A 16,688-nucleotide genomic window follows, 5' to 3' on the forward strand; every position below is an offset into this window, starting at 1 on the left:
ACTTATACGTTTTCTGGTTTGGAAGTCAGACTTCTCAGAACTAATACTCCCTCTAACAGCTCTCAAGAACCCAAGATCATCTGCATCCCCCTCCCAAGGGTACTGGAAGAAAACTTTAAAGAAGGTGATCTTTGGTTCACTATGTATATGTGTTTAAAAAAGGAGGAAATCATACTATGAACAAGAACTTATATTGGGCTTTACATGTTTTTACATATATTACACTTCAATTTAATAAGTGAGAATTAAAGTCTTTTTCATCATTTTTCATCCTTCAAACCAAAAAGATGAAATCCTATTCTTGTTTTGATTCTTACAGGAAGCAACTTGTTGCTAAAGTGAAAATGATATGAATGGGGGGGGGGGAGAACGGACCACTTGCTTCCTTTGAAAAGTTTGCTGTTCAGAAGATGAGGAAAGCTGAGAAGAGTCTGACACAGACCCTAGATTCAGGAAGCAGATTTCAACGGGTTCATAGGAAAGATAGGCAAGGATCCATGTATTAAAACTCTACAGAGCAAGTTAGCCCAGAAGAGATGGGCAACTCAAGAAGGACATCCTAAAAACATAAAAGGAAACAATTCTAAGAAGGAAAAAAAAAATCTTAAGAGGTTGTTGTGGATACAGAGAAAACTCACCTACCAACTTAGATATAAAAAGACATGTATAGCAAATAGAAGCAAGAACAGGCAAAAGATGAATACAAATGTGTGGCACAATCACAGAATAGTGTCAGGACTGATAACATTCAAAATCAGCTTAGGCTAGTGAAGAAAAATTTTAACATCAACAAAAAGTGGGTAGTAAAAATTTGTAAAAACAAAAAAACAAACAAAAAACAAACTACATTCAGGAAAAGAGGACCAAAAAGGGATGGTACTGCTGCTTGGAATTGTTGTGCCATGACAGTTGAAAAAAGGGAAGGTAGAACTATCCAATTTTCTTAATTTTTATTTTCTCTGCCAAGAAGAATGACCTTTGAACTGTATAAATAGGGAAATGGTCACTGGGAGGGGCTCCTGATGAATTCAAATCAATTGCCCAAGATAAACAATATCTTTGGGTTCTGAAAGAACTGGTGGATTAGATTGTTGAGTCACTCTCAGTGATATCTGAAAGATCATGGAAGAAAGGTATTGTAGGAGAAAAGTACATTTTTAAAAAAGCGACTAGAGTCAGTGAGTCTAGCTTCAATTCCTTGTAAAATTCTATAACACATTACTAAAGAGATGGTTAGGGAATATCTAGAAAGGGCAGCGAAAATCACAAAGAACACAACCTTAGATCATATGAGACTAATCTAATTTTGTTTTTTGACAGTTGCTCAACTGGGAGATAATAGGAATGATATATTGTTTACTGGATTTTGGCAAAATATTGATAAAATCTCATACTATTCATATATATAAAAGATGGAAAGATGTGGGCTAGATTATAGTACAGTTAGAAGGTTTTGGAATTGGTTAAATGGCCAGTCTCATCAGTGGTTCAATGTCAAACTGGCAGGAAGTATGCTAGTCAACACTTTAAAAAAATCAATTTGGATAAAGGCATAGATGGCATGCTCACCAAATCTGCAGATGACACAAATCTAGTGGGGTTAGATAACATCCTAGATGACAGAGTCAGAATTCAGCAAGATCTTGCTAGGCTATTACACTGTGCTTAATAATAGTTAACCACTGCACTTATCACTGATGTTACGATTATCATTTATTTGATCCTCACAACCATCATGGGAGGTAGCTGCTATTATGAGCCCCATTTTACAGATGAAGAAACTGAAGTAAACAGGTTAAGCGACTTGCCCAGGGTCACAGAGCTAGGAAATGTCTAAGGTTAGATTTGAACTCAGCTGTCTAACTGCAGGCCTGGAACTCTATCCACTGTGTCAGCTACAGCTTACACTAATAAGAAAATGTAAAAGGGAAAGTATGAAGTCTTACAAGGGATAAACAAATCAAATTCACAAGTACAGAATGGAGGAGGTATGGTTTGTCGTCATTTTGTCTGAAAAAATAACTGACCTTTAGGTGTCTGCAAGCTCAAAATGAACAGTGTGAAGTGGAAGCCTAGGTTTAGGCAAGTGATCTTGGGCTCAAAGAAGAGGCACAGTTTCCAAGAATAATGAATAAGAATAACTGTACCACTGCACTGCTCTGGTCAGACAACAAGTTCTGGCTGTCACTGTCAAAAAAGGAAACTGATAAGCTAGATTGTGTCCAGAGGAAAAGGCCTTTTTACGTTATGCCATGTGAGGCTTGGTTAAAAGAACTAGAGGTATTGAACTTGGAAAAGAGAAGATTCACTAGGCAAATGATAGCTGGATTCAAGTATCTATCTGAAGGGCCTCCATGTGGAAGAAAAATAACATACCTGTTCTTGGTTTCAGAAGTCAGAATCAGAAGCGATGGGTACAAGTTACAAAGAGACCAATTCATGATTTCAGGAAAAAATTTCTAATAATTAAAGCTATCTTAAAGAAGAATGGGCTGGCTTTGAAAGTAATGAAAGCTTAATGACCACTTATCCAATAATGTATTAGAAATCTTTTTTGGGCACTGGTTGAAATAGATGACCACTGAGATACCTTCCAACTAAATTCTGTGATTCTCACAACAACCTCAAGATAAATACTCGAAGTATTATTTACATTTTAAAGAAAATAGGTTCAGATGAGTTAAGATTTTGCCCAAAGTCACAGAGCTAAGTGACAGAGCTGGGACCAGAACTCGGGTGTGATTCCAAACCCTTCTAAACACCCTTTCTACTATGCAACTCTTCCATGAACTACATAGTCTTCTCTCCCCACTCCACAGAACACAAGTTCAGTTTCATACCAACCTTTAGTTTTCCTTTCTTTGGTTTCTTGTTCTTGGAGTGAATTTCTTTGTTGTTGACAAGTCCTGCACTTGCTTAAAAGCTCTTGAAGAGTTGGGATCAGAGCTGGGTTCAGTTGTTTGGGAGTGTGCACCGAAAGGAGCAAAGCAAGTGCCCGAAGGTCCTATAAAAACCCATGATAATATGAAAAACTTCTAAAAATATTTTTTCAGTACATAAAATTTATAGTTCACTTAGAAATCTCTTGAAATCTTTCCTGTGTCCTCTTGAGTATACTCCTAGTACCAAGCATCCAGACAATTACATATGGGGCCAGGACAAGTTACAGAGCTAACTAGTAAACTCTAGAAAGAAAAGCAAGTTAGCAAAAATATGTAGGCCCACAGGAAGGCGTACTATTTCAAAATATAAACCAACGGAATTTCACTTTGTATTATGAGATGACTGGCAATTGCAAATAACTTATATGTGACTTAATCTTTTACTGTATAGTAGTTCATCTAAGATCAGAGGGTATTTCGTGTGTGTGTGTGTGTGTGTGTGTTGTGTGTGTGTGTGTGTGTGTGTGTGTGTGTGTGTGTGTTTCATGACCTAATCTCTAATGGGTTTTAAAAACAGCAAGATTTTTCTTTCTATGCAGTCCTTTCCATCTCATATGTTTCTCATCTTAATGATAGTATTGCTACTCAATGTTACACACTAATCACACTGTGATGTATTTCCCTGACAGAAAATACACAGCTGGATATGGTTATGTCACTAAAAGAAATTAGCTGAACAAATCCTGTCCTATTCAGTATTTTTTATTGTTTTCACAATGGATAGTGCAACAATCAGATTAATTTGGTCAAAGACAGTCTTATGATAGTTCTAGGATAAAGGTTCTAGATAATGTCCTCAAGTCCTTCTAAGGAATAGGAACTAAACACAATACTTGGTTGTTCTTTAACCCACTGCATAAATAATATCCAGGTTCTAATGTTGTATTGGTTAAAACTGTAGATCACAATAGCAATATAATATGAAGATATTTATTTTAAAAGCTAAATTATGCTAAAGCTAAAGCTCAAAAATATTAGTCAATCACAAGTGATTTTTTTTTTTTACATAAATGTGCTTTGTCTAAATCTTACCCCATTTAAGGAAGAACTTGCTTTGGAAATTTCAACTCGATTGGTGAAATCAGACTGTAAGCTCTGATACTGATTTATTAAGTTTGTAATAAGAGTGCTAATCAAATTGGCACAATTTGCTTCAGAAAACACCTGACCTTGAACCTAAAAAAGAACACAAATTTTTAACTTTCTAATGACCTACATCATGAAAATAAATAGGAAAGAATAAGTTTTAATTAAAAAAAAAAGGCAAATCATACCTTTAAGAGGAAGTGGGTCAAGAACGTATAAACAAAGTTGTTATTAAGGAAGGTCCTTTCATCCATTAGGATACATTTAATATACTCTGCGAAAACGGGATCTTCACATAAAAGCTTAATGCAGTTTTTTGACATAGCAGACTAAAAATGGGAAAAAGAAGCATTGAAATAACCTAAAACCTTGACAGACATAAGAGTAATAAATTTCCTATTATAGTTAAGTGAAAGGAAATTATTTAGAAGACTTGTTTGAATTGAGGAGTCACTTGCAACTGTTCCTCAAACAACTAAGTGAAGTCTACAGGACTAAAAGGGATATTTTTAAAGTTACCCTTTTTTTTTAAGATAGTGCCACTTTATAGACAATGAAGTTTTTACTAAATAATAGAAATGAAACATTATTATACTCAAAGTAAAATTAAAACACTTTTATTACTATGAAGTACCTCGGGTGGGAGTAAGAGGAACGATCTCAATTTGTGAAAGGTTTAAATCATAAAATGTTTTTAAAGAGTAGTGGCTCCCTTCATTACTTAAAAAAAAAGCAACAAAAAAATCAACACAGATAAATATGATTCAATTATGTACTTGTTCTTCAAGTGCTAACAAATTTATTCTCAAATAAGCATTCATTTTTCTGTACACTCTTAATCTGTTTCTTTCCCTCCAACTCCCCATTTAATATAGTACAAAGGCTACCTTCAGCCAATCTCTTCTTCTTAAGTATCTTACCCTAAATTTAGCTAGTTTAGATGGATGAGGTTTTACTCTAGGTTAACATTCATATTTTTATATAAACAAAGTTCTTAAACACAAATAGTATCTTTTAGACAGAAGTAATTTTCACTTAATTCTTTAAGCTTATGGTTGTTGTCTATTAGTTACAGCCATAAAATTAAGTAAAGCCATAGTTTCCAAAAGTAAGCCAATGTCTCTTGAAGGACAGGGAATCCTATTATAAATAAGCAAAGGGGCAGCTAGGTGGTGCAGTGGATAGAGCACCGGCCCTGGAGTCAGGAGGACCTGAGTTCAAATCTGACCTCAGACACATAACAATCCTCATCAAAATAAATAAATAAATAAATAAATGAACAAACAAAAAGCAAAGATACTTTTTAATGACTGAATTTTTAAAAGTGTATAAATGCTGTTTCGATCAATAAAAAATACAAATTTATAGGAGTTTTTTGTCAATGCATTTATTTAAAGGATAGTAATAGTACAATTACTATGTTTTGGGTCTAAGAAATGTTCTGATGTTAAAAAGGGATACGATGGAAACCAGTGAGATCAAATTTTACATTTACCCCTTAATCTGGCTATGTAGGGAAGAACACTGAACAGGAATATCACAGATTTAGACTGGGAAGTGACTAATCAGCAGCAGCTGATTTTTATGGAGTATTTTAAATATAATCTTTCATGTGATCCTCACTGTAACCTTGTGAAATAAGTACTAGAGATCTTTTTAGAGAAGAGGAGACTGAGAGTCACAGAGATTGAGTAGCTTGCCCACAATCACACAGCTAATAAGTGTCAGAGGCAATATTCAAACCCAACCCTCTCCTGTCTCCCAGTACCTCTTTTTGATTAGGAAAAACAAAAACAGACACAAAAAACCCTAATTTTTTTTGTTGTTCAGTTGTTTCAGTCCTGTCCAATTCTTTGTGACCCCATTTGGGCTTTTCTTGGCAAAGATACTGGAGTGGTTTGTCATTTCCTTCTCCAGCTCATTTTTTACGTAACTAAGGCAAGCAGGACTAAATGACTTGCTCAGGGTCACACAGGTAGTAAGTGTCTGAGGCCAGATTTGAACTCAGGAAGATGAGACTTTCTGACTTCAGACCTGGTGCTCTATCCACAGCTCCACCTAGCTTTTTGTTAGGACAATTTCAAGGTGATAAAAGTATGAGTTCCATTTTAACCACAACTATCAACTACTGTGTTAGAGGCAGTATTATAACAGACAGCTAGTCTTAGATTTAGAGAATATGAAAAGCTGAAAGAGACTTCAGGAATCAACTAGTCCAGGGATTCTTAACCTAGGGTCTGTGATATTATTTTCAAAATATTTTGACAACTGCCTTTCCATATAATTAGTTTCCTTTATAATCCTATTTATTTTATGCATTTAAAAATTTTGTTTGAGAAAAAGTTCAGATTGCCAAAGGAGTCTGATACAAAAAAAGATTAGGAATGTTTCATCTTATCCAACTCCCTCATTTTATAGATGAGGAAACTATGGCCAAAAGAGAGAAAGGGTAAAGTTGTACTTTTGAAAACTTTTCACTATACCATGCTGAGTAGATTCCCATAGTATAACTCAATAGTAAAGGATATGTGATCTTTAACACAAATTGAATGTACAGGGTTAGGGAAAAAATAACTTGAACTATTACTTAGTTTCCTCCTCCAATTTCCAGCTCAGAAGACTACAGGACTCTGTAGGTCTGGAAGGGTTTTAGAAATCTCCAATGATTTCGCACTGCTGTTGGGTGTGGTGAGAGGTGTGAAATTGGAAAGGCAAAGAGGGGGAATAAAAGAATGCTGGCAAATTTTTTTTTTACTCTCTAAAATAGATCAGGTAATATCAAACATAGAAATAGCAAGTAGACAGAAAAGAGAAATTGAATTAGAAAAGCAACTAACCTCAAAGAAGATGAAAGAAATTCAGGGAAAACAAAACAAAAAAACAAAGAACTAATTCACTGCTGAACAGACATCCCATTTTAGGAATCAACCCACAAATCAATCAACAAATATTTATTGAGTGGTTACTAAGTGCAAGGCACTATGCTCTAGACTGTATGCCATACTATTTTTAACGTAAGAAAAATATTAGAGGTGAAGTATATTACTTTCTCAAAATCTAAAATAAAACTGCCACATACAAAGTCTTTAAAAAACATAACTTAAAATTTTTCTTGGGGAAGAAAATTCTTGGCGGCCAATAATCTGTAATTAAAGGATTTCCTCATCAGAGAAAAAGTCAGTATTTTATACCCCAGGATGCTAGGATTACTTCACCTCATAACAAAAGAGGCTGAGCACAGCTATCTCTGTCCCCCAAACAAAAGGAAACCAGTAATTCTTCCCAAGGCACTTAACAGATTAGGCAAGTTCCTGTCTATTTAAATTCACTTTTTCTGTTCTCTTGACTTCGTGAGTTTCTCTTCCAAGGGATAAGTAGGAGTCTGGTGCTGAAGTGGTTTCTGTAGAAGCACATTTGCTAGTATCATAGAGAATAAGAAGGGTTGGATAGGGTACAGTGGAAAAAGAAATTGCATGTGTCCTTTTCTCAATACATTCCTGCTTTGGACTTTTTCTCAGGGCTGCCTTTCAGCTTCTGGGCCACAGTAATGAGAAATTCAATGCAGAATACTTGTTACAAATGCCTTCCTATTATACAAATACAGTAGAGGGCAGCAAAGTCCAAAAGAAAATAGTTGCCCTATGTTTAATAAATAGTTAATATTTCTCGGTTTCATTTTACCTACCAATATTCCAAACTTTACCAATTTCTAGTCAGTTTAGCTGTCTGCCAACTGTTTCTAAAATTATAGATTATTGGATTAGAGGAGCTGAATGATCTGAAACTCATTTTCTTTACCTGAGTCTGGCAAAGCTCAGTCCAAAGTTTGGGGAAGAGTGCAAGATGAAGTGGCAAACCTTCATAGGCAACTAGGACACCTAATATTTGAAAAGAAATCAGAAGAGGTTACAATTATAAATTACACTAAATAATGCACTGAACTTGCATTATCAATATCATAGTTAATTTTGTTTTGTAACTATGCATATTCCCTATATCTATAAATAAAGTACTTAAAGGGGAGCAGAATTCATTTCAGTGTTTTCATTACTGAAAGAATATTTCATTGATACTTTTTGCGTTTGAGGATTAATTGGGAGCTACTGCTGCCATGGTTCCCAGTCTTGAGGCCTTTCTGTTTAAATTAGATAATTTTCAGAGCACACTTCAAGCTCAGAGGGGAGGAGCTACAAGACTAAAGAAGAGTGTGGAGAGTTAGAAATCAGAGCTTTCTTTTCCTCTTTTACTTTATGTCTTCAAAGACAGAAAAATTGTCTCAGTCAGCTGTTATATAAAGTGACAACTCTAGCACCATTCACAGTCTTCATAAAGTTGCTGACCTTGCCTCAGGCTCCATTACAGATCTACATGAAGCCTTGCCAATTTTCCCTTCTCTCTCTTGGAATAAGAGACTTGACTGTAGTAGATTTCAAGTAATATTTCAGGGAAGACTTGCCCCTCCTTCTCCTTCATATGATCTGGTGAAGAACAGAATCAAACTCTGCTTTTAAGGGGAGACACAAGCCCTTCCCTCTTATGGACAAGAAAACTGAACCCAGGTGGTATAAATACATTCCTGAAGGTCATAAAGACACTGATGGAGTAGGAACTACAATCAAACCTTCCAAATCTCCATTGTGCCACATTGCTCTCTACTAGCTTCAAACATTTTAATCATTACATTAGAGAAGAGGATGGGAGTAGAATTAGATGGTCTCAGTAACTTGTTGCTCTTCTGACAGAAAAAAGGCTAAAGTTGTAACAATCTTTAAGTATCTCTTTAAGGTTTACAAAAAAGATTTACATGTATTATCTCAATAGATCTATAGAGTCCTACCTCTGAGGAACTTGTTTCAATAACCGAACTCACAATATTCTTTCAAAAGGAAGGGAGGCCAATTAACAAATCTCCTAAAAAACAAGTCTGACCAGTAGTCCCCAAACACCTAAATCCAAGTGACCAGAAATAATTACCAGACTGCATTCTTAAGCCTTTAATTACATCATGTGAAAGATTCAGTAGTAATGGGCTTTGTAGTTCTCCATGCCATCCAGAAGCAACCAAATGTTCCAATATGACCTCTTAGAAATGGTTTGGGAAGAACCGAATACTTCTTCAAGACAGATAAAACCAGAAAATGCCAGGAACTAAAGTATGGAAATGGCCAAAGATACTAATTCCTATGTCTAGGTTCATGTACATATGGTCTTACTGGTAAGCAGAAGCATGAAAGAGTTCCCACCATTTGAGCGCAAACAGGTTTGAAGAAGAATATGAGACCATCTTAGAAAAGGAAAACCTCATAGCTTCCCTAGGATGTCCAAGGCTTTTCTGGGCAAGTGTATATATATTTTTTCTGATTACATATATATATATGTGTGTGTGTGTGTATATATATATATGTATAGAAATATAAATATATATAAGTAAAATGTATGATATATAATATATATGTGATATATGATAACATATGATAGCTATATATATATGTATATATATATATATGTATGTATGAGGGGGGAAGAGAGAAAGAGAGAGAAAAAAGAGAGAAAGGAAAACTAGAGTTGAGCGAACAAGGACTTTTAGCCTCACCCTTTAAATTTCTACATTCATGGTTCAACTGGTATAGGAATTCTATTAACTGATGGTAGCTTGTAAGCTCCTCCAAAACTTAGCAAATGTTCTTACTGAGTTGATCTGATCCCTCCCTTCCCTCCCTCTAAAAAAGAAGGCATTCATTGGCAGCCCTCAGACACAGAAGTCTGTCACTGGGTCTGAGACTACAATAGCATAGAATCCAGGGTCATTTTCACAGCACGATGAAAAATCAAAGTTGAACTTTAACAGAAGCTCTCCATTTGACAAAAGCCAGAAGCTATCCCTTTCCTACCTACCCCATTGACAAGTTGGGGGTCTCTAGATACATATACATACACATACAGGAATAATTCATCAGATTAACAGCTTGCCATATACATACACCAACTAATGTCTTTAGCCCCTTCATTTCTGTGCCACAAAAAATCTGGAGGCCACTGAGACATAAATCTTGTTAATGTGAAGTAAAACCATATAACTTCCAACAAAATTTTTGGTAGTTTAGTCTCTTTTCCCCTTGGAATCTACCCAAACAAAACCAGTACAACAAAGGGCCTCTTCTCTTATGTCTTGAAGAACATTTTAAATTAGTGTTCTTATATCTAAAGGACACATTCCTCTATAACTGTTTACTCTCAAAGTTATACTCCACATCATGGGACAAATTAACATTTTGGTTTGCTCCTGGGATTAGCAATAGCTAAAGTAATTCCACTGATGAGAAATGTATGTCTTCCCTTATATAGACAACTGGTTAATATAAGCAAGAGGAGGCAGGATTATGTATTGATTTCAACTACTAGGTAGATCTACCTTACCTTAGAGGTAATGAAACTTCTGTTAGATCCCAGGCCTTACTTCAATGACACAGCCAAGCTGAGTCACTGGTTTAGATTTCATCCCTATATACTTCATCCTATATATCATGGCATCCATAATGGATGCTATTCTCCATAATGAGATCTAGATATAGTAACCTCTCTGAAATAAGAGCAATCATATGCTCTCCAAATTCCCTGCTAGAGACAAAGTTCCTATTCTATCAGACAAGGTGGCCAAGCTCATCAACACTCAAAGAGACATTCATTTCTTTGTTTCCCTTCCACTATGAAACCACTGAAATCTAATGCTGGGTACTCAGAAAAGATTCTGAAAACAGGATATCACATTTAGCATAAGCAGACAATGAGACAGTAGATTCCTGAGTTATTTAGCAGAAGACCTATATAAATAGTCCCAGAATCTGACAATTGGTGTATAGTTGCTTCTAGATACATTGGCTACCAATGACAGACTCTTCTGATTTGAGTTAATTATAAGCATCCTGCTTGAGAGGCCCTTCAAATAAAATCATTAACAACAGACTTAGACCTGCCAAGCCTTGGATTATATGGTATTCTCATACCCATCGATCAAATTATACTTTCTTGTTCAGATCAAATGTATCATCCTGAACTAAAGATTCTTTCTGCTTCTGGGGGTGGAATATCTTACTGGATGTTTATGTACCCACTACCAGGAAGGCATACACAAATATGGAGATGCTTCACGATTGAGTTCATGTCTTGTACATGTACTTATTTGACTATGATAGCTCTAATGTCCCTAAAAATCTTGTTCAATGGATTATCCAAACTCAAGGCCCAACTAATCAAGGTCACCCCACTACCACTACCATTTCAGCATTCTATAAGGTAGGGAAGATGCTACCAAATTCTTTCATGCTGAAGGGGCCCCTCTCAAATTAAAAATCTCCACCAGCTCTCCCAAGAAGGTCATTAGTGTGAACCTTAGCCTTCTTTTAGTATCAATTGCTTTGGTCAGAGAGGATATCAAACTTAAAATTCTATTCACAACCTCCATAGTTAAGTGAATTTTACATTTAGAAAGGTTCAAGGCTGCTGGGCAATGTTAATAGTCATTTGTGACTTTTGGTATAAATCCCTATGGATCATTTTATTTCCAAGAACCAGTCTATCTGGCTGACAGACTACATTTCATTTCAGGATTATATGATCTAATTTAACCCCCTCATTTATGGAAGAGGAAACTGAGGCTCAGAGAAGTTAAGTGGTTGACCCAAAGTCTCATAGGTTCTAAGTGGCAGTTAAAATTTGAACTACATTCTTGAATCTAAGTACAAAATTAATTCTATTGCACTACACTTCCTTTTGACATTTGATTTTATTTCTGTTTGTTTCCTTTCTTAACATTCATTTACTCAGAGACCAAGGCTACAGTTTCTAGGTATTTCCCACTATCTTAGCAGGACCTCACCTATCAATGGGAATTTAAATTTGGCCTTACAGTCCTAGCTATCCTCAGTTAAACTTCACTACCCAAACTCATGGTGCTCTATTTCCATTATCACCTAATGTAACAGCTGATGGGACAACCCATTCCATCTTCGGAGAAACTATGGTTTCTTACCAACCAGGCAGTTTCTCCAAGGGTATATTATATTAGCTCCTGGCAAGAGTTACAATTTCCCTTGAGCAGATCACACAACTGGGGAAGACTTCGGCATGGCTAAGGGCTTTTTAAGATAACAAGTACTGGGGGAACAGTCACCTAATATAATGACTGGCTGGGATAATATTTTTAAAAATAATCTTACTAGTAATTCCTTGGAGTTCTTTTTTGTTTTCTTTTTTCATACATGTTCTTCCATACTTATACTTCTTCATTAAAAATATCTTCCAAATGGCTACACTTTTATTTCACTCTAAGGAACCAATCCTACCCACTCTTGGTAGTAACCTCTTCTAGTAAGCTAGTACTTCCGGTATTCTCTGCCTACTTTCTCACCCACAAAAAATAGGGCTGGGGAGGTAACAGAGAAAAGCAGTTGAACTCTATTTAGAAAGTCACTCATAAACTGGGCAGCTTTCCCTGTAACACTGGGCAGTGATGGGGCTAGAGGCTCCTATGGACTGAGGTGGTTGGAAGAAGCATAGGTCAGTTGTTTTACAAAGCTCCTTTTCTTCTAAGGTCAACTGCAACCTTGTGCTGGAGAAGAACATGGAAAATAAAAATACTAAGCTGGTGTTTTCTTAGCAAAAATGGAAAAATTTCCCCCAAATTATAACTGTAATATATTATTTTTTATAAAAACAAAACAAAACAAAGGTTTGGGAATTTTTGTTTGTTTCTTGCTCCCCTTCCTGGATGGCTTGGATTTTAAATCATTCAGTGGAATTTACAGCTCATCTTGCATACTTACTCAGCTTAACTAATGTTTCAGTAAATTTTTCACAGTTGATTGCAACTCGGCATAATAGATGGATGAACTGATGATAAGAAAAGAAGTAGTCTAGCAGCATACGATCATAAACGTCATCTTTGCCCTGAAGGTTAAAGATGATAAAATGGTTGCACTTAAATTGTATAATAAATGGAAGACAGTATGTGGCTAAAGTAATAAGTTCACTGATATTACTGATATAAATTATAATAAGAACTTGGTAAAAATCCCCAAATTCCACTGACACTGTGTTGACATTAGTTAATTCTAGCTTATTTTCAGTGAGCAATCAATGTGGCCTTGTCATTTACAAGTACCTATTCTTTCCTACATACTGAATATTAAGTAAAATTTATTTATGGTTGCTAGATCTGTCATTTCAGTTACCTATGTATAAAAGTCAACAGAAGAATTCAATTAACTTTTTGAAATTAACCCTGAGTTATTTATATATTTATATGGCAGTCACTATTCAATTTATAAACTAGATCCCATGACACTTCTCTATTGTAACTAGACTCCAAAGGTAAAAGGGGGTAGGCACGGGTATGGAGAAGTAAAGGAAGAAAAATTAAATAACAAGTATAGTTGGGTTGGAAGAGAAGCATGCATGGCAGGTGTTTAGATCCTCTCTATCTGCTTTAACCTTCAGCATATATGTATCTTGAAGACAGAGACCAGAAAAAAAGTAATAATGATTTTATCAATCAACCATATTAAATTCTTCTCAGGCCACTAGAATATCATTTAGTATACAGTGACATAAGTTAATTGCTGAAAAGGTTGTTTACTGAGAACGGTGATAACCTACTTGACATTTTGGGTTTAAGAACCATAGCCCCCAATCACAGTTGAGGTATGGATGAAGCATGCTAACAATGTTTCTTCTACTTTCAAAACCAACTACTTATGCTCCTTATTCCACAGCACTAAAAGGAAAACAATGTAAATAAATATTATTTACTTAAAATGCACAAAAATGAACATTTCAGTCTAACATATGCCTATTTAAGACAAAGACTGTTGTGTTACTTATCTTTGGATACTCTGCAGTGCCCAGCACAGTGCCTTGTACATAGTAGGAGTTCAATAAATATTAGTTCAATTGAAATGATGCTTCCAAAGGGGACAATGTGAAAAATCTTGATCTAGAAGAACATGTTCTTCCTGCATTTCAACATACCTTGCTGGTTTCCACCATTGTGGGCAAGAGGCACATATTAAGTTCGGGACGTGGTGGACGGATATTGCTTTTCCCTCCCATTAGTTTGAGATTTTCTCGACACGGGAAATAAGGTCCAAGTGACACTAGGATATTAAAGTAGCAGAAAAGGATATACGGAAAATATGAAACTTTAATTTTTAGTGTCCAAAAAGATCAAAAGCCAAACAGTAGGATATCACGCTATATATGTACATACTTGGGATATTACTGTGGTGATATGTGCAATGGTTGTGCTGTAGAAATGGAACTAGAGTATGCAGGAAATCATGAGGACTCAGAAGCACAAGTTCCTTAAGGACATCTGAAAATAAAAATTCAGTTTGGGCATTAGAAAACCACATGTGTTTCTAGATGTCTTCAAATTTATGAATTCCCAAACTTGACTAATAACTGAAGTCAAAGATGATGGGAAAAGAAACTATTCATTTCTGCTGTTGAGAGAAACCTTTTTGAGGTAAAGTCCTGGATAAGCATAGCTGTTAGGCACAACAAAACATAACACTAATGAATGCTTCTACTCTGGTAAAACAGTAAGTCTCAAATAGGAAACTATGATAAGGAAAACGTCTAAAACATGTTAATGACTTTATGTAAACTTCAGAGATATTGGGCTTTAAGTCAATGACCTCAGGCTTTGGGAAATAAATCTTGTGTATAAAGTTTTTTGAACTAAGAGATAATTCTAATCTCCTCTTATGTTTTAGGATTCTAGCTGGGTTGGACAACTTCCAAAAAACAGTCTGAATGAATCCCATGATGCCATGCAGAGTATCTTGGCGTATGAGGCGACTACTGTTTTTTACTGCCATTGAAAGCATGTAAAAATTACAGGCTATTCCAGAAGACTGTGGGCAAGTGCCTTCTAGGAAAGTCTGTCCATAATATAGGCAATGTTCAAAGTCAAATGACTTAGTGACTGAGGAAGCATTAGAATTTAGAGTTCCCAGGTCAGTGCTATTCTTAAATGAACAATAAAAAATAACTAAATTAAAAAAGTGGTTAATAATAACTAAACTGAACCAATCTGATACCATCCTGACATACTACTACTTGAATAGTAATGTACAAACGAAATAGTCTCTTCACTGTTTTTTAGCACACAGATGACTCCCTTTCAGGTAACTTACCTATGCATGCATTTCTAAGTTCTGGAGGACTATAAGAATTAAGCAGAGTTAAGAGCTTATGGGCAAATTCAATTCGTTCCTGCCACTGAATTAATGCTTGTTTCACATCTGTAAACAAAATACATATAAAAAATACCATGAAATATAAAACAATATAACTTTGGCAATCTTTTCCTTTCGCAAATAAAATGCTAACATTGAACATTTTCAAAGGAATTCTAGAAACATGTTTTGAAGAGAAAGGCTTAATACTTTTATGAGATGTCTACTGCTGTCAAACTTAAATTTAATGCATTTCTTTTAATCCATGCTTTAGTGATGAATCTCATTAACGTCACCTTCTAGGAAACGTAATGCTTAAGTTACATACATGGAGAAGAAATAAATCCATTCTGACAGTGATTTCTCTTATAGCCAGAAAAAATCTATGCCAACTGGTAAATTAGACACAAGAATTACCATTTGCTTATGACTTTATGAAAAAAAGTGGTATTCTCTTCCTGTAAGCAAAGAGAGAGCAAACAATACAAGTGGATAATTCTAACAATTCCTGGCTGACATTATAGACATTTCATGACTGTTATCTTCTCTGTTCCTACTTCTTCTGAAAGTAGTGAAGCTACATCAAAGGGTACTCACTCTTTTTTCTTTCATGAAATTAACTTAGTGAAAATAGACAATGATACCAAACCTTTTCTCTGGAGATAAGGGCGTGTAGACTTCAGAACTGAAAGGAATATGGACAGAAGTTCTACTAAGTCTCCAGTCACATGGCATGCGGTGGCTTCATGATACATCATATGTAATGTGTTGAATGACTATAGAGAATGGAAAACAATGTATTTAAATTATAACAGTGACTTTATTTTTATAGCACTATTACAGTTTCACTGTTTATCTTAGTGATCCACAGAAGTACAATGCATCTACTCTGAAGGATGCTGGGAGAAAAAAAAAGAATATTCAGATCTAATTCTGTAGATTAGAGTCAATGCTTCTTTCTTTTCTTTAGAGAATAACAAAGAAGTAGCAAACAGTAGAGGAGCAAGTAAAAAGAATGGAAAGTGGGATTTAACATTTTAGTAGCTGTGAAGAAGACTGAGGACTAGGCTGTCCACAGCTCCCAAAATAAAAGATGGTAGTGAGAAAGGTCTAAAAAAATAGGACTGTTTCCCTCCACTTAGTTTACTGTTTTTATGTCTCATTTCTTTTTTTTTCTCTTTGTTTCAACAGTGATGATCCTAACCCGCAGTCCTGATCTTCTATTATATAAAATGACATAACATGCATTATAAATAAGGTAAATCACTTAAACTCTTTATATATAAGTTATTCATCTATAAATAGAGCAATAAATATACCCAGGCTATTAAGAGGCTTGTTCTAGGGGGAAAAAATAGAATGAGATAAACATTACTTTATAAAATTTATAAATTGATTAAAATGTATTTTAATTTAAAATAAA

General features: G+C 35.2%; 1 protein-coding gene across 4 annotated transcripts in view; it reads right to left on the minus strand.

The window, feature by feature from the left end:
- Positions 1 to 16,688, minus strand: part of USP34 (ubiquitin specific peptidase 34) — a 313,170-nt gene that overhangs the window by 1,538 nt on the left and 294,944 nt on the right. For 3 of the 4 annotated variants that reach the window (XM_078149535.1, XM_020985490.2, XM_020985491.2), the window contains 9 exons: positions 15,915 to 16,041; positions 15,224 to 15,331; positions 14,293 to 14,397; positions 14,055 to 14,179; positions 12,851 to 12,974; positions 7,827 to 7,906; positions 4,217 to 4,357; positions 3,975 to 4,118; positions 2,845 to 3,004 (listed from right to left, as the gene is read on the minus strand). In XM_078149535.1, coding sequence (XP_078005661.1) covers positions 2,845 to 3,004; positions 3,975 to 4,118; positions 4,217 to 4,357; positions 7,827 to 7,906; positions 12,851 to 12,974; positions 14,055 to 14,179; positions 14,293 to 14,397; positions 15,224 to 15,331; positions 15,915 to 16,041 — 1,114 coding nt within the window. The remainder of the gene's footprint in view (positions 1 to 2,844; positions 3,005 to 3,974; positions 4,119 to 4,216; positions 4,358 to 7,826; positions 7,907 to 12,850; positions 12,975 to 14,054; positions 14,180 to 14,292; positions 14,398 to 15,223; positions 15,332 to 15,914; positions 16,042 to 16,688) is intronic. The other variant, XM_020985492.2, reaches the window with a different exon arrangement.

This window comes from Phascolarctos cinereus, unplaced genomic scaffold (genome assembly GCF_003287225.1).
Source record: "Phascolarctos cinereus isolate Bilbo 61053 unplaced genomic scaffold, phaCin_HiC Scaffold_2;HRSCAF=192, whole genome shotgun sequence".
NCBI lineage: Eukaryota > Metazoa > Chordata > Mammalia > Diprotodontia > Phascolarctidae > Phascolarctos > Phascolarctos cinereus.